Source organism: Natator depressus, chromosome 28 (assembly GCF_965152275.1).
Source record: "Natator depressus isolate rNatDep1 chromosome 28, rNatDep2.hap1, whole genome shotgun sequence".
NCBI lineage: Eukaryota > Metazoa > Chordata > Testudines > Cheloniidae > Natator > Natator depressus.
The window spans coordinates 993,626-1,017,511 of NC_134261.1; the positions used below are offsets into that span (position 1 = coordinate 993,626).

Below are 23,886 nucleotides of genomic sequence, written 5' to 3' on the forward strand. Positions count from 1 at the left end.
TCACTCTTCTGGCTGGTGCCCAAAGCCCCAGAAGGCTTCCTCAGGCAGGCACCTGACCGGCAGCTGGGGTCGGTCTGCCATGGCCACGAGGGAGGAGACCACCCGGCTTTCCTCGGGGGTCCCTTGCTGCTCTCCCATGCTGCGGCCGTGGCTCCACTGAGGGCAAAGGAATGGAAATAGAAAGGGTTACCAGCGTAATAGTTCCTAGCCCAGACGTCCTACGCCCGAGTCCTGTACCTTATCCATCACACCGGACTCTCCTTGGAGGGTAAACTGATAACATCCCGCTGAACTGCAACCCTCCTTGGGGCGGCACTCAGCTGCTGGTTCACTGCCCCCTTCCACACACCCAGAGCCTTACTGTGCATCTTCTCCAGGACTTCCAATGATTACAAAGCCGGCCTTCTCCCAGGGGCCGCTGTACACGTTAGGGCCCAGTCCACAGAATCATAGAAATGTAGGACTGGAAGAGACCTCAAGAGGTCATCTAATCCATCCCCCTGCCATGCTGAGGCAGTATGAAGACTGCCCTCCCGTTTACTTCTGCACCAGGACCCGATTTCCAGAGAAAATGTCCTCGTTCTATGAGTCAAGGTCTTAACAATTCCTTTCATCACCAAATATCAGGGGGTAGCCGTGTTAGTCTGTATCCACAAAAACAACGAGGAGTCCGGTGGCCCCTTGAAGAGTAACAGATTAATTTAATCTGTTGTTTTAATCACCAACCGTTGCCTGGGATGTGAAAACCCAGCTAGGTTTGTTCTGCCTCTGACGTCATCAGGATGAAGATTTGCCAAGTGGGTCCGAGCGGACAGTTTGGTGGAGATGTCAGAGGCAGAAAGGGATGCGGCTTGCTCTTTCCTAGCTGCACTGGCCCTGCAGATCTAAGGGGTGTCACCTTGAGAGCAGGTGAAGTCATCCACAGAGGAGAGAGAGGGCTGTGTTTATAAAACTGCTTGAGAGGAATACAAAGGGACATGATTACAGCTGGTTGATTAAAAAAAAATTTTTTGGGGGGGGGGGCTGGAAAATGCCAGTTCATCAGAATTGAAACTTTTTGCAGGCCAGGGCTAATTTAAACAAATATTCCTGCTTTGAAAAAAACTGGGGGGGACAGCATTTAAATTGTGAAAACCGGCTGTTTTGACATTTTAAAAATGAAGGTGTGAAATTACTTTTTATTTTGAAATTGACGTGAGTTTATCATTTAAAAAATGTTAAAAAAAAAAAGTGAAAATCAAAATGAAAAATTTCAGAATGATTGAAAGGACAGATTTCGATTGAACTGATCCAAACTGATTCCCTTCCCCCCCCCCCCCCCGAGATGTTCTGTTTGCAAACATTTTGACTTTTCGTTCTGATTTGGGACAGGGAAAATTTACAAAATCTCAGAGATTCTCACAGGATGGGAAAATCATTTCCTACCCCGCGCTAGAGGTAATAAAGTTATATGAAATGATAAAAGGGAAGTAGGGTTGAACCCTTCCATTCATTTATCCATAACACAAGAACAAGAGGGGTATTCAATTCAACTGGAAGGCAGCAAATTAAAAACCGCTCAGAGGAAAAACTTGTCCACACAAGGCACAATTAGCCCATGTAACTCACTGCCACAATATCTCATTGAGGACAGGAGTGTACGTAAGACACAGAGGTAATTTTTTTGGTTTATTTGGCACTGGTGAGGCCTCAGGTGGAGTACTCTGTCCAGTTTTGAGCATAACACTTTAAGAAAAACGTGGACAAATTGGAGAGACCCCAGAGGAGAGCCACAAAAATGATCAAAGTTTTAAAAAACTTGACCTAGGAGGAAAAGTTCAAAGAACGGGGCACCTTTAGGCTGAGGGGGGACCAGATAACAATCTTCAAATATGTTATAAAGAGGGATAGTGATCAATTGTTCTCTATATCCACGGAGGACAGGACAAGAAGGATGTGGCCTAGTTTTCAGCAAAGGAGATTTAGATTAGATATTCGGAAGCACTTTCTGACTCTAAGGACAGTTAAGCACAGGAACGGGTTACCTAGGGGGGTTGTGGAATCCCCATCCCTGGAGGTTATTAAGAACAGGTTAGACAAACACCAGTCAGCAAAATGGTCCAGGTTTACTTCTTCTTGCCTCAGCACAGGTCCCTTCCAGCTCAACATTTCTATGATTAGCAGGATTCGGGAGGCTAAAGAGAACATCCAGAGTGAGACTAATCAGGATTTCCAACTCAGCAAGAGGTTTGGAAGGGATATGACACCTCCTGCCTTAAGGCATGAGTCAATCCCCAAGTAATTGGAGGTTAGGAATATGGTTCCCATGGGGTTTCTTGTTCCATCGTTGGAAATGGGTTATAGGACTGGCTGGACCATGAATGAGCCGCTTTCCCTATGTTCTGAGCATGACAACACTTTCGAGTGCCACCGTTTTCCATCGGAACAAAAACCGGAAAGTGCACCTCACACAGTGAACAAGAGAGGTTTAAAAAGAACCCCTAAGCCCATTCATTCACCCGTGTGTGTGATCCACACACCCCACTCACCTGCCCGCTGCTGCTAACAAAAGACTCCTCTCCACAGAGCCAGGAAGGTCTTGGTTTTGTCAAATGGCTCAGCAGGTCCCTTCCGCTTTGCAATTCTTCTGCGAGAGAGACAGTGGCGCCTTCAAGCCCTTCAGAGCTGGCTGGGGATCCATATCCACCCCATTTCCATCGCTTCAACCTGCAAAGCCCCATGCACACAGCACAGTGTTTGCAAACACTCGAATATGCCCCAGGAGCACCAAGAGGCCTGAACTGAGATTGGGGGCCCGGTACCGTAGATCCTCAGAGTTAAGAACTGACCGCCCCAATGACCGTTTCATAGATTCCTACGCTGGGGGGGACCACTGTATAACCCAGGCCAGAGACCTGCCCCAAAATATTCCCGAGAAAACTATCCCCTCTTTTAAGAAAACACCCAATCTTGATTTAAAAATTGACAGTGGTGAAGAATCCACCCAAAGATGGGTAAACGATTCCAATGATTAATTACACTCACTGTTAAAAATGTCTGCCTTATTTCCAGTCTGAATTTGTCTAGCTTCTCCTTCCAGCCATTGGACCGTGTTTGACCTTTCTCGGCTAGATTGAAGAGCCCGCTATTAAATATTGGTTCCCCCCTTGTAAGTACTTATAGACTGCAATCAAGTCACCCCGTAACTTTAATTACTCAGGTTGGAAGTTGGCTGGGACAACGAGATTAACACCTGACTTAAAACCGCCTGGATTATTTAATTATTACAAAGATCCGGGAAGACAATTCCCCACAGCAGAGCGCCCCCTAGCACCACATGGGGGGATCATAGTCAGCCCTGTCTGCCAGGGGAGAGCGCCCCCTGCTGAGCCCCCCGCCCCCTGCAGCACAGCGCCCCCTAGCAGATATTGCAGCGAGTGCACCACCATTACCTCCTGACGCATTATAGCGTCTCCAGGAATTAAACATTAACCTTTAATTAAAGATTATGTGATGTGATGAATCTCCAACCAAAATTGGCAACCCGAATTATAAGGGAAAACTGAAGCCCTCCCCTCCAGATGCCAAACCTGGCCAAACCTGCATAGCTTGCAAGATTTAAAACCCACAGCAATCAATAGTTAGAAAGCAAAAAAGATAAAATGACAGCCTCGAAATCAACAGCAACAAACGCACCTTGCCAATGGCACGAAGGAGTGTTTGGAATTTCTGACAGAAAGAGATGCAGTCCTCCAAATCTTTCTGCCCCATCACTTCAGTCTCTTAGATCAGTGGTTCTCAACCAGGGGGACGTGACATAAAAAGCACTAGTGAAGTCAGGACAAACTAAAATTTCACGCAGACAATGACTTGTATATACGGCTCCATAGACTACACACTGAAATGTACATCCATTCGTTATATTCCAATTGATTGGTTTTATAATTGTCTGGTACAAATGAGGAAGTCAGCCGTTTTTCAGTCACAGTGTGGCTGGGACACTTGCATTTTTAGGTCTGATTTTGTAAGCATGTCGTTTTGAAGTGCAGTGAAACTTAGGGGGGTAGGCAAGACAAATCAGACTCCTGCAAGGGCTACAGGAGTCTGGAAACATTGAGAGCCACTTAGTCAGGGGGTTGTATTGGTTTAACGTAGTGAGAGATGCCAGGAGCTCAACCGATTTACTTTAAGAAAGAGAAGGTACAAGGGTGACTTGATCACAGTCTATCCTGGGGAACAGAAATTCGATGCTGCAAAGTGAAGCTAGACAAACCCAGACAAGGCCTGAGAGTTTTATCACTTTACTTGGGTATGTACACAGCCCTCCGTCTTAATGCCATTAATGGTTTCGCTGCATTGACTGACACTGTGCAATGCAGGAATAGAGAAACAACGCAAGTCCCACTCATTCTCCTCCCACAGACGCCCGACCGATCAATAAATTCAATTCCATACTGATCAATGCTGCTTTGCCTTTTCTTCAGATCCTCCAGGTGGTAACAGACCGACATCACGCTACCGTTCTCCAGTCTCTTTCGTTTCAGCCGGCTGCTTCTCCTCCGACACAGCTCCCGAGGAGAGGGGAGCACCCGCGGGACAGCTAGCACTTGCCAGGAGCCTGTGTCTGTCTGAGCATCGGGCCTGTGGACGGCTGAGCTAGACCTCTAAGGGGTAAAGAGAACATAGGAATTGCCGGACTGGATCAGACCCCAGTATCCTCTTTTCAGAGGAAGGTACAAGAACCCCGCAATGGGCTAATTTGCCCCTACGTTAGGTTTCATACTGGTCTCTAACAGAGATTGGCTTGAACAATGAACCGCAAGGACTAATATCCCTCAGCATGAGCTATCATAACTCTGGATAGTCTCACCCATATAAACGGCCAGCCCTCCTTTGAACCTTTCTGCCTCCTCTTCCTCGGTAACTTCAAGTGGCGGGGTGTTCCACAGGCCAGCAATGCACTGTCTGGGAAATTATTTCTTTTGAGCCATTTTGAATCCACAGGGAAAGTGTCCCTAGGCTCTGTTTGCCAGAAGCTGGGGATGGGTGACAGGGGATGGATCACTTGATGATTCCCTGTTCGGTTCATTCCCTCTGGGGCACCTGGCATTGGCCACTGAGAGAGACAGAGAGAGAGACCCTGGTCTGAATCAACACCTGCCATTGGATCCTACACCTTAAAACCAGGAACCACCCAGAAACTGAAGCTATTAATAAACAATTTAAGTTGTGGGAGTGCCTAGAAGCCAGCCAGGCAGGAGCCTCCTTGTGCTAGGCCCGGTACAGACATATAGTCCCTACCCCCAAGCTAAGAGTCATCATAGGTGGATGAGATGAAAAAGCAGGTCATGGTGGGAGGCAATGTAACACAAATAATACAACACGTGCATTTTTTAGCCGATTGGGAGCAGTGTTTTCGGGCTGCCGTGTTCTATTATGGAAGAGGTGAGTTTTGAGGAGGGACTTTTATTGGCACATGAAGGATCTGTCTGCCAGGATATTCAACCAGTGCTCCATGAACAGCACCGGCTGGGTTTCCTGAATTGCTGGAAGGTCTGGTCTACACTGCAGACCTACACTGGTAACACTCCGTCGCTCAGGGGTATCCACACCAGAACCAAAACCAGCAAGAGACAAAGCAGGCTGCTCCCTAAGTCAGAGGCACAACTCACTCCACCTCGGCCGGATGACGACTCAGGACACAGATTGCATGCTGCCCTAAAGAGGCCCCTGGCCTGCAAGCAGGACCAGGCAACCCCTTAGGTGTCCATTTTTACATAGTTTTCAATCCACCACAGTCACCTGAAATCATCCTGCCCCAGCTGAGATCAGCAGATGTGCTCTCAACTGTCTGCCAAGCCATAAGAAAGGACTGCTGCTGGTCAAGAGTTTCCTGGTACGGGCCCACTGTAGGACACAGGAATTTACCCCATCCTTGCCCCCAGGAATCAGGCCGCTCGTGTTCTTCTCTCTTTACCTTGGCCCCTGACTCCCAGCAAGGTTTTTCAAGCCTCTCCTACTAAGCATGCCGGTTGCAAATCGGCTCTTAGCACCAGCTACGCCCTCAGTCTCACTCGTAATGAGCTAAAAATCAACTCCCCAAAGCCAAGAGCCTTCCTAATTAACAGCCCTCGCAGTGCTAAGTGGGGAACAATAACAACACTTGGAGAGGCACTGGGTGCCCTACAAAGATAATTAATCAAAAGAGCTAGTCGGGAAGGGGGACAGGGCGGGGGAGAAACCCAGCTTAGATTTTTAATGGTTTTTTTAAGGGAGATTTACTTGTACACCTCCTCACTGCTTTGCAGGTGGGTGGTAGATTTAACCATCATCGGAAATGTCTCAAGGACTCGTAATCATCCAGATTGGTTTGGGGCTTGAAATCCCCGGGCCTGGAAGTCAGGCTAGTTCATCTGTTGATCCCTTCTGGCTTTAAACTCAGTGAAGCTATGAAGCCACCTGCGGTTTCCCAGGTCAGGCATCGACCTGGGTTCAGTCACTTTGTGCCCTGCTTTATGCCTGTTTCCATTCCCACTTCTTTTGTCTGTCTTCTCTCCTATGGAGGCACCATGTCACAAAAATTAAGGTAAGTTTTGCACTTAAAGTTGGGATCCATCCCTTTTTATTACATCTGCAACATACAGTTATGTCCTGCCTAAAATTCCAGCCCTTATTCTTCGAGCGTGCAGTGAAGTGATTGAAAATTTTCAGGCAAGTCTGTTAATTAGTTTAGGAGTTAACAATTAATTAAAACAATGTCCTTTAAGAAATGTAGCAGTCTGTCTCAGACCCCCTTTTGTGTGTCCCTAACGATCTCTTAGGGCACATCTACACGGCGGTGTTACAGAGAGCGCTGAAGAGAAACCGCTGTTGTGTGTTCACACTGTCAGCTGCCTGCGCAATAAGGTGTTCACACTTGCGGTGATATTCGGAGAGGTGCACTCTGGGCAGATATCCCATAGAGCGTCTGCTGTAGCTCACGAAAGCTTATGCTCAAATAAATTGGTTAGTCTCTAAGGTGCCACAAGTCCTCCTTTTCTTCCTCTTCTGCTGCTAAGAGTTGTGGGAAGGCAGAGGGGGTCGCGGGGCATCCTGAGTCCTGTCCCAATGCCCCGTGATGCATTGCTTCGCATCCCTGCAATCCCTGTGCTTCCGTCCGCGTTTGGCGCCATCTTTCAACGGTTTGTGTACAGCTCATGCTGCCTCTGTCGGACTGCAGGAATGGATCCCGCACTGCTGACCAGGATGCTGCTCGCTCTGACCAACACGTCACGAGTGGCAGTGGAGTTATTCCTTCAACTCCAAAGGCAAGAGGAGTGCGACATCGATCTCGCCACGCGTAGTAGCCATGACAGGAGAATGCTTGTGGCATTCACGGAGGTGCTGACCACCGTGGAACGCCGCTTTTGGGCTCGGGAAACAAGCACTGAGTGGTGGGATCCCATCGGGATACACGTTTAGGATAACGACCAGCGGTTGCAGAATTTTCACAGGAGGAAAACCACATTCAGGGGACTGTGTGATGAGCTCGCCCCAGCCCTGCGGCGCAAGGACACGAGACTGAGAGCTGCCCTGGTGCTGGAGAAGCGCGTCGTGATTGCACTGTGGAATCTGGCTACTCCAGACTGCTACCGATGGGTCGCTAACCAGTTCAGAGTGGGAAAGTCGACCGTTGGAGTTGTGTTGATGCAAGTGTGCAGGGCCATTAATCGCAACCTGCTCCAAAAGACCGTGACTCTGGGCAACGTGCGTGACATCGTGGATGGCTTTGCACGAATGGGCTTCCCTAACTGTGGAGGGGCGATAGATGGCACACATATTCCAATCCTGGCACCAGACCCCCCTAGCCACCGAGTACATTAATCACAAGGGGTACTTCTCAATGGTTCTCCAGGCACTTGTGGATCACCATGCGCGTTTCACGGACATTAATGCAGGCCGGTCCGGAAAGGGGCATGACGCACGCATCTTTCGGAACACTGGCCTGTTCAGGAAGCTGGAACTTTCTTCCTGGACCAGAAGATCACCGTAGGGGAAGTCAAAATGCCCAGTGTGATCCTCGGAGACCCTGCTTACCCTTTAATGCCGTGGCTCATGAAACCCTACACAGGGAGCCTTGACAGCAGCAAGGAGCAGTTCAACAACGGGCTGAGGAAGTGCAGAATGACTGTTGAGTGTGCTTTTGGCCGTTTAAAAGCTCGCTGGCGATGACTGTATGGGAAGCTGGACCTGGCCAACGACAATATTCCTACGCTTATAGCCGTGTGCTGTACACTCCATAATATTTGTGAAGGGAAGGGTGAAAGCTTCACTCAGGGCTGGACCGCAGAGGCTCAGCACCTGGAGGCTGAGTTTGAACAGCCAGAGACCAGGGCTATTAGAGGGGCGCAGTGTGGGGCCATAAGGATCAAGGATGCCTTGAGGCAACAATTTGAAGCTGAAAGCCACTGTGATATGCATGGGAGTGCAGTGCTTGTAATGCTAGGAGGGGATTATGATTGGTGCAGACGATGCAATATGAAGGTTTAAGAAAATCACCTGTTGCTTTGCAGGGCTCTGGTTGCTTTCAATTAATGGACTAAAGATTGCTTTCAAACCAACACAATCCTTTTATTAAAAAACAACTGGAGGAGAGAGACCAACAAAAAAAAAAACACATCAGCACTGAGGGGGGATGGGGGAAGGGAGGGTCCCATGAGGAGGTGGGGTCCCGGGACCGTTAAAGATTTGCGTATGTCCAGGTATCATATCCAACCTTCTCCTTTGGAGTACAGTGCAGTGGATACTGTACTACAGCAGGGCCAAACTGCAGAAAGACAGGTGTTGAGTGCACTGGGTACTGGGCATCTGCAGGGCTGGACTGGGATGGGGCAGGAGTGGACTGCAGCGGGTACAGACTGCAGCCAGGAGGTTGATAAGAGTGTGTTGGCAGTGTCTGGGGGGCACATGGGAAGGAATTTTGCGACAGCGGCTGCAGGGGAGGGCAGGTGCGGAGCTGCTCAGTTTGCAGAGCTAGTAGCTCCTGGAGCATGTCTGCTTGGCGCTCCATAACCTTTAAGAGCCGCTCCGTGGCTTCGTTCTGGTGTGCCGTGTTCTCCTTTCGGTCCCTCTTCTTGCTGTCCGGCCACTCCTTCAATTCCTGTTTTTCGGCCGCAGAGTGCATCGTGACTTCACGAAGAAAGTCCTCCTTAGTTCTTCGTGGCCGCTTTCTAATTCTGTGCACCCGTTCAGCCGGCGATAAAAAAGAGGGAGGCTGGGCTCCCAAGGTCATCTCTGTGAACCCAAAATGCAACATTTAACAGAAGCAGTATTGTTTGCCACACAGACCACTGGTTCAGTGCTTTAAAATACAGCCACTATTCATATACCTGTCACTAACTGGCTGACCCCAGGCAAGGACACATGAGCCACGAGACCCCCAAAATGGTGAGTAACCACAGGGGCAGGGGAAATCACTGTTCCAGGACTGTACTGTACACTGGGAATGTGGCTTTTCGGGAGAGCCAGCTTGGGGGGGGGCGCTTATAATCATTACTGTCCCCACATTTTCCACAGGCTGTGTTCATTATGGCAGATATCTCGCTGCTGAGGGTGAGCAGGGAATCAAGGGAGGGTCTTCTCCAAACCTGAGGCTTCCACCCTAGCCCTTATGCAGCTCGCCCGTATGCAGCAATGGTTTCCACCCCCAACCCTCCCACCCGGTGACGGCAGAGTGGCCCGGGAAAGTTACCCTTAATGGGGCAAGAAACAAAGCAGCTCTGCCAAAGAACCTGCAGCAGCGGATTGCCCCGTGTCTCCATGAGAGTTTCCTGGAGATCGCTGAGGCAGATTCCCATGAAGTGAGGGAGTCAATCAACACCCTGTTCCACCGCTCAGACTAGGCATGCGGTGGTACGTGCGTCATACAGACACAACCTGCTTTCTGCAACCCTTCTGCACCCAATAACTTGCTTCAGCGATTCCCAAAATCAAATCCACTTACCAGGGGCCTCCTCTCCTGTTTGCGCTTCACCAAGCTCCAACATCTTTGCCTGGCTAGGCTCCTCTGGGGTAGAGAAGAGCTCCTGGCTGCCTGCATCCCTGACCTCCGAGTTGTCCTCTGCCTCTGGGTCCCCCTCCACATCCTCGTCCAAGATTTCCTCCTCCTGGCTTGGTCTACTTTTGACTGGCATGCGAGCCACCGAAGTATCCACAGGGGCCTTCGCAGTGGAGGTGGGGTCCCCACCGAGTATCGCGTCCAGCTCTTTGTAGAACTGGCAGCTCGTGGGCGCAGCAGTAGGCATTTGTGGCAGGCGTTTCGCAGCTCCTTCACTTTGACCCTGCACTGCCGTGTGTCCTGGTCACGGCCCCTTTCTGCCATGCATCATGAAATCTGTCCACAGATATCACAATTCTGATGGCTGGAGCACAGCTGGGACTGGGCAGCCTCCTCTCCCCAAATGCCGATGAGGTCCAGCCGCTCGGCATTGCTCCAAGCTGGGGATCGCCCGGTGCGCGGAGCAGGCGTGGCCACCTGGAAAGATGAGCTAAGACCACTGCACGCATCACCCGAGAAAACAGGAACAGGCCAGTGTAGACAAGGCCGTAGCAACAGAATAACACTGACTCTTCCCATATCGTTAAAAGGGGTGAAAATCATCTGCATAGGCTACCTTTGAAGACATTGTTTAAGGGTTATCGGTCACTTCGACTGTCATTTGGACTGTAAACTTTTTGAGGCAGGGACTAACTCTTAGGTGTTTGTATACAGCCCGACACAATGGGACCGGGATCTCAGTCAGGGGTCTGTGCCGCGCCCTGCACAATCGGGAACCCGATCTCAGTTGGGGGCTCCATAGTTGGTACTGTATTACCAATAAAAATCATCTTCTGGGCTGGAGCATACCCATATGCACCCCAAAAAACTCGAGAAAACTCTTTTGAATGGCACCTTTTCTGCCAATCTTTCCTGCCTCCTCCGCCACACACAAACCAGAGATCCAAAAAGCCGTCACTTAAGGTGCTCGGCATCACAACGCGAACGATCTTCAGCAAAACGGGGAGGGGCAGGGAGCAGGGAGGAGATGGTGGAATCTTTGCCCACACAAATGATAGAAAGCGATTACCATATGTATAACTTCACATTGTTAATCGTGGGGGCCCGGTAGGTGCTAACGCGATTATCGCACCAACTGATGAGTGGGACTGTGGAGGAGATGGTTTGGGTAAGGGACGTCTTGGGGGGTGGGAGGGCTGGAGAGAGAAAGCAGCAAAGAGTGGAGAAGAATTGGGGGCCTGAGTGAAGGTCTGTTGCACAGATCAGCCTTAGCTTCTGCATCACTTCTCAGGGGACTGACAGCTATGCAGGTACATAAGGTATTATTTTTAATGATGCCTGCCAGAAATAAATTTTATGCAAGCTCAGAGAGCAGCAGGAGGCCAGTAATTGGCATGCATGATAACATGAGTAATATTTTTAAAGAGAAGGGAATCTGGGGGCGGGGATGGGTGGGGAATAGCTCTTCAACTAGCCACAAAAATTTTGAACAGTGACTGTTTCATTGTCCTGGTAACAATAAACAGGAAAGGGTAAAAACATTTTTATCAAGGGAGCTAGTGCCCCCAATGGGTGTTCTCCCACAACTTGGAGAAAATGAGCCAGATTCTGAGCTCAGTTCCATGGATGTAAATCCAGAGTGACTCCACTGAAGTCAGCAGGGGTTGCTCTGGATTGACACCAGTGTAAACACGATTAGACACTGGCCCAGTTCGGATCTCAGTTGGGGTCTGTGTGGGCCTTCATTTCAATTGCAGCCCCAAGGCGCTACCATGATGCAAATAATCATATATTGAAGCAGGTGTCTAAGGAGCGCTCCAGTCAGGTAAGTAATCCATTACTGCACTCAAAAGGGGTCAGAGCCCATGGAGCCGTGAGCAAATTAGGTTTGCAAAAAGCTTTACCAATCAGAATCAATTCTATTTGCATGTCCCTATTTTTACACGGCATGTTAGTTCCACCGGAGTTGAGCAAATCATTAAAAACACCCTCATGCCTGTGTGAAAACGTACCAGCAGGGGTGAGGCTTCCCTGTATTCTTCCATCCAGTGCGGGCTGCAAGATAAATACATGTTGTTTCAGCTGCGCATTCGCTGTTTCTTCATGGTTCCTAAAAGATGTTCGTTAGCAACTCGGAGAGAAAATACGTTCGTTAGCCACTGGCACACGATAGCAAACATAACCGGAGGGTTTGGATAAAAGCGGCCACTCAAATCTTGGCATATGCTTTTCCAACACCCACTGCGATTCATTCCATCGTCTGTGTAACTCAGGGGTGTCCAGACGTTGCAAAACCAACAACATACCACCCGGTGCTTAATTTGCATTGAATTTGCATAACTCCTAGGCCATTATGCTAATGACACTGAACCTGGGAACAAACGGGAGAAGCATGAATATACATGGCTTATAGGGAACAATAATCAAGGGATGGAGCGATTGAAAGCTGTTTGGAGCAGAGACGGTCTTTTTCTTCTGTGTTTGTACAGCGCCCAGCACACCTGTCCGTGGCTTGGGCTCTTCGGCACTCCTGTAACACACCTAATAAATAACACATTTTCCTGTTTGTCATTGTTTCTAACACGACAACAACGAAACGCGCCAGCCCAAGTCAGGGCCCCACTGGGCTGGGCGCTGTACATACATGTAGCCAGAGGCAGTCCCTGCCCTAGAAAGATTACAGTCTGTGTGGGCAACAGAGAAGGGTAGAGAGGGGAAACTGAGGCACGGCGAGTAGTAGTCACTTACCACAGGCAATGCTACAGCTAGGGCAGAACCCAGGCTGGGCTGATGGGAGTGGGAAAAGGTGGGACAACTACACGGGGAAACCAAGCTCAGGGGACTCCCCCAAAAATCATCTGTGTAACTAAAGTGAAATGGGACGGGGCCTCACATTTCTCTCTACAGGCCTGAGCATAGCCACTTGCCGGCACAGTCTCTCCCAGCTACAGTCTCCATTCCCCGGGGTGGAGAAGGTGCTTATAAAACGAGCCCCCAGAGGCTTACATTGAAGAGGGCTGCGTCGTTTCAAAACCACCCAGCCGGGAAGCTATAGTTAGAATCCACCCAGGCGCTGCTGTATCATAGCGAGGTACAGGCATGAAAAGGGTTATGTAACAGGGTCAAATACGTGTGGATTCGTGCTAGCACGAGAATATAACACCGCTGAGCAGAGGGATGGAAAATGTTGTCCGATGCGTAGGAAGCACAACCTTCCCTACCTTGGCCGCCGGCTGAGCCCGCTCCAGAATTCATCAGTGTTGTAACACGGGCCTCGCTGATGGGTGGGAAGCTCCATGGTGTTAGATTCTGGTTTATATCTGCTTACCGTCTTGGACTGCCTGAAAGCGAGCCAGCGAGCAAGCATGTAAACAGGCAGAAATAAACAGAACAGTGGTTCGAAGCTATTTATCGTTGTGGGCCAGATATGCGGCCCACAAAGCGAAGAACCACAGTGCCCCCCACCGAACCCCTGTCCCACAGACCCCTATGCCCAGTGAACTCCGCCCAGAGACGCCAACACAGAGTGGGGCCAGGAGCAGAGACCCGGGCGTGGGACAGGAACCCCAACCCTGGATCCCGCAGTGCGGGGCCGGGGAGGCAGCCAGGACCCAGACCCCAAACCCCACTTTGTGCACGCCGCAATTTGAGAACCAGTGAAATAGAAGCTAACAGGGGAAGAGACTGGGAGTATATTTTAAAGGAAAAACTCTCAATATATTTAAAAAGAAAAGGAGGACTTGTGGCACCTTAGAGACTAACAAATTTATTTGAGCATAAGCTTTCGTGAGCTACAGCTCACTTCATCGGATGCATCCATGCATCCGATGAAGTGAGCCGTAGCTCATGAAAGCTTATGCTCAAATAAATTTGTTAGTCTCTAAGGTGCCACAAGTCCTCCTTTTCTTTTTGCGATTACAGACTAACACGGCTGCTACTCTGAACCCTGTCAATATATTTAAAGAAATCCAAAATAACTCCTTACCTGCGTTACTCATCAAGGGCCTGATTAGATTGATAGATCCATCTATCAATCCCCATAACCTCTGTTGAGCCATCCCCATATATATATATATATATATATATATACCTATACCTATTCCTATCCATCCACCCCATGCAAACCCCTCTGACTAGCCTCCTCCATTCATACCTATCTATCCGTCTACGGAGATGAGGTAGACAGACAGATGGATAACGCATATGCTTAAGGACCTTGGTGAATTGGGACCTCAGTTTCCAGGCATTCGAAAGTCAGTATTATTTACAGGTATAAAGCACGGAGAGGAGAGGTGCATTGCAGATTGCTTTTGTTCCAGCTCTCTAGCTAATGCAACAGGAGTTTCTTCCTCTTCTGCGCGGTGAGAAAATTAACCTCATGCTGGTTCCTCCTCTTTGGCCCTCGGCTTGTCTCAATCAGTTTACAACAAGCACATCCACCCCTCAGCCCATGCCAAGTTAGGCCCACCTCCATTTACAGACAGAAGACACAGAAAAAGAGGGCAATCAGAGCAGACATTCCCTGAAATCGGTCTGTCTTTGCCAACAGCCAAACATGGCATTGTCGCAGAGGGGAAATAATTGAGCTGATAATAATGATGGTGATTAACTACACAGGTTCTTTCCCACCCGAGCGGCAATGCCAACACGCGCATCCCTAATTAGAACAGCTGGAAAGGAGATGGCACAGGATAACACACAAGCAGTCTCAAGTCAATGTCTGAAAACGTGGAGGCAACCGTGGTACCTCAGTTTCCCCAGGGGGTGAAAATACCTCCCTCAGAGTGCAGTGGTGAGGATTAATTGGCTCATGCTTGTAAAGCGCTTTGAAATTCTATTACCAGCAGGAGAGTGGGGTGGGGGGAGAGAAAACCTTTTGTAGTGATCAACACCCATTTTTTCATGGTCTGTGTGTATAAAAACATCTTCTGTATTTTCCACAGTATGCATCTGATGAAGTGAGCTGTAGCTCACGAAAGCTTATGCTCAAATAAATTGGTTAGTCTCTAAGGTGCCACAAGTCCTCCTTTTCTTTTTGCGAATACAGACTAACACGGCTGCTACTCTGAAACTTGAAATTCTTACAGGCTGATGAACGTGCACAGGAGAAGTTGCAACTTCTTTAATCAAGCGGAGAAAGGCATACCGAGAAGTGACAGCTGGGAGCCATTTCTTGTCTACACTAGAAAAGGTTTGCCAATGTAGCCATACTGCCAAACTTGCCTAGGGTACATGCAGCTTACACTGGCAAAAACCTTCTCCGTACTATGACAGCAAAAGTTTTTGAGAGTGGACCTGGCCTGGGAGTTAAATTCAGACACGTTAAAATTAGAAACAAGGCACAAATGTGATTAACCACTGGAAAAATCTCCCCAGGGCAGTGGTGGATTCTCTGTCTCTTGATGTCTTTCAGTCCAGACTGGAGCCTTTCTGGAAGACACTTTAGTTACTGGGCTCAATCCAGAGGGAACTGGGTTGAATTCTGCGCACTGTGTTAAACAGAGGGGCAGACTAGAAGAGCGTTGAATGGTCCCTCCCTTCTGGCCTTTGAATCTATGAACCTTCTACTGCTGGATAAAAGCAAACACGCAGGTTATTAAGCCAGGCAGAGGAAGAAATGTAAAATGCCAACTTGTAGCTAAACAGAGGTACAATATCACCCATCCACCCCTAAGTACAAAGGTACGGCTGTGGCACGAAGCCAAGAAGACAACAATCCTTGGCAAATGTATCCCTGTAATGCTATTCCTTCTCTTCCGGCAGGGGAGTATTATTTAGGGGATCATTAAGTTTAATAATGTTAAATCATTAAACAAAGAGAGCTTTTATACAGTGGCAGTGGTGAACCCTGTCTCACGTTGCCCAGTTCCTTCTTGTTTTTGAATGCTAGTTATGCAGGTGGCTCGCACTATTCTGTAAGCTGCCAAATTAAGTCCACACACTTTACACGAGCGTCTCCTTGCACGGCTTACACACACAAGTATCCTTCCACTGCTGGAGGGGGATGGGGACAATGGTCCCGCTTGCTGTAGTGTGATGAACAGAGCTGGAGAAAGAGGGTCAGGTTTCAGGAGGGACCCATTTGGGGGTGACCCCGAGGGTTCAGTAAGACAAGCTGGGTCTAAGCGCCTAACATGCAAACTCTGGAGCCTCCTATAAAACTGGTGGCTCAGTAATTTATCCTGGACTTGGAAAAGGTTCAGAAAAGGGCAACAGAACTGAGTAGGGGCTTGGAACGGCTTCCGTATGAGGAGAGATTAATATGACCGGGACTTTTCAGCTTGGAAAAGAGACGGCTAAGGGGAGATATGAGAGAGGCCTATAAAATATGACGGGTGTGGAGAAAGTAAATAAGGAAGTGTTATTGACTCCTTCTCATAACACAAGAACTAGGGATCACCCAATGAAATTAATAGGCCACAGGTTTAAAACAAACGGTTTAAAACAAACATTAAGGAAGTATGGGCTAGATGAATGCACTATAAGGTGGGTAGAAAGCTGGCTAGATTGTCGGGCTCAACGGGTAGTGATCAATGGCTCCATGTCTAGTTGGCAGCCGGTGTCAAGTGGAGTGCCCCAGGGGTCGGTCCTGGGGCCGGTTTTGTTCAATATCTTCATAAATGATCTGGAGGATGGTGTGGATTGCACTCTCAGCAAATTTGCGGATGATACTAAACTGGGAGGAGTGGTAGATACGCTGGAGGGGAGGGATAGGATACAGAAGGACCTAGACAAATTGGAGGATTGGGCCAAAAGAAATCTGATGAGGTTCAATAAGGATAAGTGCAGGGTCCTGCACTTAGGATGGAAGAATCCAATGCACCGCTACAGACTAGGGACCGAATGGCTAGGCAGCAGTTCTGCGGAAAAGGACCTAGGGGTGACAGTGGATGAGAAGCTGGATATGAGTCAGCAGTGTGCCCTTGTTGCCAAGAAGGCCAATGGCATTTTGGGATGTATAAGTAGGGGCATAGCGAGCAGATCGAGGGACGTGATCGTTCCCCTCTATTCGACACTGGTGAGGCCTCATCTGGAGTACTGTGTCCAGTTTTGGGCCCCACACTACAAGAAGGATGTGGATAAATTGGAGAGAGTCCAGCGAAGGGCAACAAAAATGATTAGGGGTCTAGAGCACATGACTTATGAGGAGAGGCTGAGGGAGCTGGGATTGTTTAGTCTGCGGAAGAGAAGAATGAGGGGGGATTTGATAGCTGCTTTCAACTACCTGAAAGGGGGTTCCAAAGAGGATGGCTCTAGACTGTTCTCAATGGTAGCAGATGACAGAACGAGGAGTAATGGTCTCAAGTTGCAATGGGGGAGGTTTAGATTGGATATTAGGAAAAACTTTTTCACTAAGAGGGTGGTGAAACACTGGAATGCGTTACCTAGGGAGGTGGTAGAATCTCCTTCCTTAGAGGTTTTTAAGGTCAGGCTTGACAAAGCCCTGGCTGGGATGATTTAACTGGGAATTGGTCCTGCTTCGAGCAGGGGGTTGGACTAGATGACCTTCTGGGGTCCCTTCCAACCCTGATATTCTATGATTCTATGATTCTATGAAACATTTCTTCACCCAACGCACAGTCAACCAGTGGAACTCCTTGCCAGAGGATGTGGTGAAGGCCAAAACTATAACAGGGTTCCAAGAAGAACTAGATAAGTTCATGGAGGATAGGTCCATCAGTGGCTATTAGCCAGGATGGGCAGGGATGGTGTCCCTAGCCTCTGTTTGCCAGAAGCTGGGAATGGTCAACGGAGGATGGATCACTTGATGATTCCCTGTTCTGTTCCTTCCCTCTGGGGCCCCTGGCATTGGCCACTGTCAGAAGACAGGACACTGGGCTAGATGGACCTTTGGTCTGACCCAGTCTGGCCGCTCTTATATTCAGCACATTTACTAAACGTTTTTTGTTGTTGTTAATGAAACATAGGGAGGGAAATGAGATTTGAAAACCCCCATCTCTGAAGTGACCTTCTGTGTGCAACACCGGCATCTCAGCCTGCTTCCGTGTCATTTCTTGCTAACCAAACCCTGGCTTAATATGCAATGTTCTCACAGAGGTGGAGGGACCTCTGTTTTAGCTCAGAGGAGAGTTTACATCCCTTCAGGGGAATGGCGAGCCAAATCAGGACATCTGGTCACCTTACTTCCAGTCCTGTATTCCTCTGATCACCCTTCTCCACACCTATTCCAGTCTGAGTTCATCTTTCTTGAACATGGGTGACCAGCACTGTACACAGTATTCCTGATGGGGGTCTTACCAGTGCCTTGTACCATGGCATTAACGCTTCCCCATCTAGTTAGAAGCAAGCCATCAGAGACTTTGCATGCTTTTACCTACCGCAGCAAAGAACAATACACTCTGTCTTTCGCAACTAAGCTATAGAGCAGCAAACATCCGGTGCTTAGAAAAGTTGTGGGTCTAGCCAAAAGGTTGAATGAATCTCTACACTGGAAGCTACATGGAGATCATTTTAAAAGTGCCTGGATGCACTAACCCAAGGTGTTAATGAAAGTCAGGAGTCAGGCCCCCCAAAATTATGACATTGGCTTAAAAATCCAGAGATTTTAAAAGTCTGTTAATAAGTGTTAGGACTGAGCTGATACCTGGGTTTTTTTGAGCCTTTAGGTCTCACATTTTCCAGCTGTTTTCTGCAACTGCGAGGGCCTGAAATTGAGCTCTCTTAAAATCTTTTAAAAAAAAAAGCTGAGCTTTGTATGTTATAACATGACTCCAGGAACTGGGGCTTTAAGAAAAATATCAAATATTGTGAGACTCATGGTAAAATCCTGGGAATTCATGATGCTGAAAGGGGTCGATTTCTTAGTGCTGACTTCACGGCATTTCAATACACCGTACAGTCAAAAACAAAACTTTTTTCCTGACTCAACTCATCTCTGCCACCTGGTGGAAATATTTCCCAGTGAAAATTAGAACAACTTTTTTTTTTTTTTTAAATACTTCCTCTTCAGCTGCCCAGATACTAGACAGACACATATTGTCTAGATAGACAGACCTGCTGGACACAGATAGAAAGAGAGGGGTGTGTATGGAGACAGACAGACAGATGGATCCATCAGTCCCCATACACATCTACCAATCGATCCGCCCATCCCCAAATACATCTATTGATTGATCCATCGATCCATTCCTTCTGTCCATACATTTCTCTCTCTCTCCATCTCTATAGCTATCCATTCATCCCATACATTATCTATCAGCCATCCCTATCCACCCCTTTTATCTACCCCATCCATCTATCTCTCTATCCATCCCCACCCACCCCCTCTATCTACCTATCCCCATCCACCCCCTCTATCTATCTCTCTATCCATCCCCATCCACCCCCTCTATCTAATCTATCTATCTATCCCCATCCACCCCCTCTATGTATCTATCTATCCACCTATCCATCCCATGACTTTGAGAGCAAACACACAAAACTCACTTAAAAACCCAGGTTACCCCATCGGAAAGGATCCTTATACAAACGACTCCCTCTGAATTTAACCTGTTTTGTAGTAATTAACATACTTCGCAAATGGGACGAGGGGCGTGCAGGTCTCCTCCTCCATGCCTGGCTGCTGTGATGGTCCCCAGGGTTTTCCTTGATCTCCCCAGTCGTGAGCTCCCCTCTGCTACTGTGCTGCGGGGGGGGGTTCCCCTTAATCCTGCAGGGTGCAAACCAATAACATGGGGTCACATGTAACTCAGGGCAGGCCACGCTCTCCGGCCGTGCCTCCGTACCGACCCTTCCCTTGTGGGTATCAGAGCTGTGTGTACGGGCACCCCGATAATTCACCCATCTGTGTTCCTGCCTATCATATACCCCTGATAAAATGCCCACTGCACGCCGTGGGCCACCCCATAGACCGTCCCTGGCTCCTCTCCCCACCCAGCTCCCTTTATGTCTCTTCCTCCATGGTACCTTCACCCCCTTAATAACCCTTCCATGGTAACCCTTGCCCCATTAACACCCCCTCCATGGTACCCTCACCCCATTAACACCCCCTGCATAGTAACCCCTCACCCCATTAATACCCCTTCCACGGTAACCCCTCACCTCATTAATACCCCCTCCATGGTACCCCTCACCCCATTCATACCCTCTCCACAGTACCCTCACTCCCTTAATACCCCCTCCACAGTAACCCCTCAGCCCATTAACACCCCCTCCATGGTACCCTCACCCCATTAAAACCCATTCCATGGTAACCCCTCACCCCATTAATACCCCCTCCACAGTACCCCTTGCCCCATTAACACCCTTCCATAGTAACCCCTCACCCCATTAATATCACCTCCCCCATCTCCCCCAGATGATCCCCCCTGCGTGACACTTTGGGGCACCGGTGCGGGGGTCAGTCCTGTGAGTCCCCTCCCCATATTGGGGGACCCGGCATGTGGAGCAGAAGGAGGGTGGGCGAGAGGGCTCTGGGTTGTTACTGGGGAGCTCAACCCCCTTTCCCCCTCGCACGGCCGTGGGGACATGGCAGGGGGGGTACTGCCCCCTTTCCCCCACCCCCTCGCACGGCCATGGGGACATGGCAGGGGGGGTACTGCCCCCTTTCCCCCACCCCCTCGCACGGCCGTGGGGACATGGCAGGGGGGGTACTGCCCCCTTTCCCCCACCCCCTCGCACGGCCATGGGGACATGGCAGGGGGGGTACTGCCCCCTATCCCCCGCCCCCTCGCACGGCCGTGGGGACATGGCGCGGGGGGGGTACTGACCCCTTTCCCCCACCCCCTCGCACGGCCGTGGGGACAGGGTGCGGGGGGAGGGTACTGCCCCCTTTCCCCCACCCCCTTGCACGGCCGTGGGGACAGGGCGTGGGGGGGGGGGACGCTCACACCGGGGCGGCTTCCCCTCACCTCAGACAGCGCAAGCCTGAGGGCTGGAAAAAGGCGGGAAAAGCCGTTGGGGGGCTGGAAAAAGGCGGGAAAAGCCGTTGGGGGGCTGGAGAAACCATTGGGGGGCTGGAGAAAGGCGGCAAAAACCGTTGGGGGGCTGGAGAAAGGCGGGAAAACCATTGGGGGGCTGGAGAAACCATTGGGGGGCTGGAGAAAGGCGGGAAAAGCCGTTGGGGGGCTGGAGAAACGGTTGGGGGGCTGGAGAAAGGCGGGAAAAGCCGTTGGGGGGCTGGAGAAACGGTTGGGGGGCTGGAGAAAGGCGGGAAAAGCCGTTGGGGGGCTGGAGAAACGGTTGGGGGGCTGGAGAAAGGCGGGAAAACCATTGGGGGGCTGGAGAAAGGCAGGAAAAGCCGTTGGGGGGCTGGAGAAAGGGTTGGGGGGCTGGAGAAAGGCGGGAAAAGCCATTGGGGGGCTGGAGAAAGGGTTGGGGGGCTGGAGAAAGGCGGGAAAAGCCGTTGGGGGGCTGGAGAAAGGCAGGAAAAGCCGTTGGGGGGCTGGAGAAAGGGTTGGGGGGCTGGAGAAAGGCGGGAAAAGCCGTTGGGGGGCTGGAGAAACCGTTGGGGGGCTGGAGAAAGGCGGGCAGCTGCTCCTTCGAGCCCGGCGGCTCAAACCCCCAGCCTGCCCTGCGCTCGGACGGGACCGGCGCAGGGGGCATAGAAACCCCTCAGCTCCTGGCTCCGGGGCCCCCCCATGATCTCTAACATTGACCGGCGTCCCCCTGGCCACACATCTCCCCCCCCAGGATGCCCAGCGGACAGGCTCAGATCCGCCCCACCAGCCCGCCGCGGCGCCCAGAAATCGGGCTGGCCCAGCCTGCCCCTCGGCGGGAGCGGTGGTGGGCCAGGGGCTGCGGGGTCCCCGCCCGTGCCCGGCTCGCACGTGAAAACCGTGAAAAGCAGCCGGCGCATCCGCTCACGGACCCCGAGTAGGCTGGCTCCTCCCTTGGCTCTAACCCCCAGCCCCCACTCCCCTCCCAGAGCCGGGGAGAGAACCCAGGCGTCCTGGCTCCCAGCCCCCCCTGCTCTAACCCCCCATCCCCTACTCCCCTCCCAGAGCCGGGGAGAGAACCCAGGCGTCCTGGCTCCCAGCTCCCCCTGCTCTAACCCCCCATCCCCTACTCCCCTCCCAGAGCCGGGGAGAGAACCCAGGCGTCCTGGCTGCCAGCCCCCCCCGCTCTAACCCCCCATCCCCTACTCCCCTCCCAGAGCCGGGGAGAGAACCCAGGCGTCCTGGCTCCCAGCCCCCCCGCTCTAACCCCCCATCCCCTACTCCCCTCCCAGAGCCGGGGAGAGAACCCAGGCGTCCTGGCTCCCAGCCCCCCCGCTCTAACCCCCCATCCCCTACTCCCCTGCCAGAGCTGGGGAGAGAACCCAGGCGTCCTGGCTCCCAGCCCCCCCTGCTCTCACCCCCCAGCCCCCCTTCCCTCCCAGAGCCGGGGAGAGAACCCAGGAGTCCTGAGTTTCACACCTGCAGCCACACCTCCTAACCTCTGGTTACGGCAGGCAGAGGCCAAAGCTGCTCTTACGGTTTTAGGAAGCAGAGGCCTGTGGCTCAGGCAATCCAGGCTGGGTTCCCATCTCCACCACCGAGTCCCCGTCCAGCCTTGGTCGAGTCCCTGCACCTCCGTTCCACCCTCCGTCAAAACGACGCGCTTACAAAATCAGACACGGAAAGACAGACGCGGCCCAGCCATGCTGCAACTGAAGGGTTGCTGATGTCCTCATTTGGGCTGCATGGAAGTTTAGTTTGCTGACTTTGCTACTGGTTTTTATCTCACCTGGTAGGTAGGCAAGTATCTAGAGGAGTTGATGGACCCCCTGGAGGGCCTCTGCGTGCCCCCAGGGTACCGCGAGGATAGACCGTGCCTGCGTTTTACTGGGATAGCTGCCTTGGTTAGCGGGGCGATTTTAGACCCGGTAATGTAAACTCTCCCCTCAACATGCTGGCCAGCCCTGCTCCGTTGTTTGCTTCTCTTCCCCCAGCTCTTGTTTCTTGTTTTAGACCCAGATTGGAAGCTTTTCGGGGCCAGCCGCCATCCCTTGGTCTGTGTCCGTGCAGGGATCCCGGCCGGCGGGGCACGCAGGCCTCACGGCAATGCAAATAACAAACCCGCCAAGAGACAACCGGTGAGTGCGGAGACTGGGAATAAGACAGTGGGTGAATCCTGACCCCTTCTAGCCACCTGCAGTCAAGCAAAATTACACACCGCTGGGGTACAGGCCCTGGTTTTCCCCGTGGGCGTGCCGCGCACTAGGGAAACACCAGAGTTTTCTCGAACACAACAGCCCACACCTTATCTCGCGCGAGCCCTTGGCCATCCTTTCCCGAGTTCCCTCGTATTTTTCCCCGCCAGGAACATTTTCGGCCGGCCCAGAGCGGCTGGCGTCGTCCAGGATGAAAGGGAAACAAGCAACGTGGGAAGATCAAAGCTTTTGGTCTGTCCCCCATAAAAATGTTTTTTTTTTTTTCTAGGTCAGTATGATGGGAGCAGGGTGGGGGTAAAAATGCGAATCACGGAAAAAGCCATAAACCTCCTAAAGAGGCGGCTTCCTCTCCAAACAGATTTTCTTACTCATTTCTCCCAGAGGCACAAAGAGTTGCTTGCGGCAGGGAGAGAACAGGGTTGCTCGGTAGCTGGGATACCTTCATTGTTAAAGGCTTCCCCCCGCAACCCACTTAGTTCTTTGGGGGACGTGCCCCCCACATTTAATATTGGGGCAGATCTCACCATAATATGCTGCTTCCCTCTCCTTTCCGCCAGGCTCGGGCGAGCCGTGAAAGCAGCGTCACGAGCACACGTTGCAAGGAACGGGGCAGCCCCCCCTGCTTTCCAAGCGAGCGGTTCAGGCTCTCGGCTGACTCAGGCACCCTGGGTCAGCTTCCCTCCTTGTCTGAGCCAGGGACTCAGGCTCTCCGCAGCCACGGCCGTGTCTGTCACACTCAGTGGTGGTGGGGGGGAAT

At 51.0% G+C, this 23,886-nt stretch overlaps 2 protein-coding genes across 2 annotated transcripts; both read right to left on the reverse strand.

The window, feature by feature from the left end:
• INCA1 (inhibitor of CDK, cyclin A1 interacting protein 1) lies at positions 1–23,886 on the reverse strand. Its single transcript, XM_074941079.1, has 7 exons — positions 22,451–23,886; positions 19,549–19,685; positions 13,237–13,356; positions 12,028–12,070; positions 4,435–4,643; positions 2,529–2,706; positions 1–156 (listed from the first exon to the last, which is right to left on the reverse strand). The coding sequence occupies exons 2-7, from the start codon at positions 19,587–19,589 to the stop codon at positions 1–3; spliced, it is 747 nt and encodes a 248-aa protein (XP_074797180.1). The 5' UTR covers positions 19,590–19,685; positions 22,451–23,886.
• On the reverse strand, positions 8,654–10,851 carry LOC141978865 (uncharacterized). The gene is made up of 2 exons (XM_074941201.1): positions 9,962–10,851; positions 8,654–9,252 (listed from the first exon to the last, which is right to left on the reverse strand). Exons 1-2 carry the CDS (start codon positions 10,260–10,262, stop codon positions 8,699–8,701), a joined length of 855 nt encoding a protein of 284 aa, XP_074797302.1. The 5' UTR covers positions 10,263–10,851; the 3' UTR covers positions 8,654–8,698.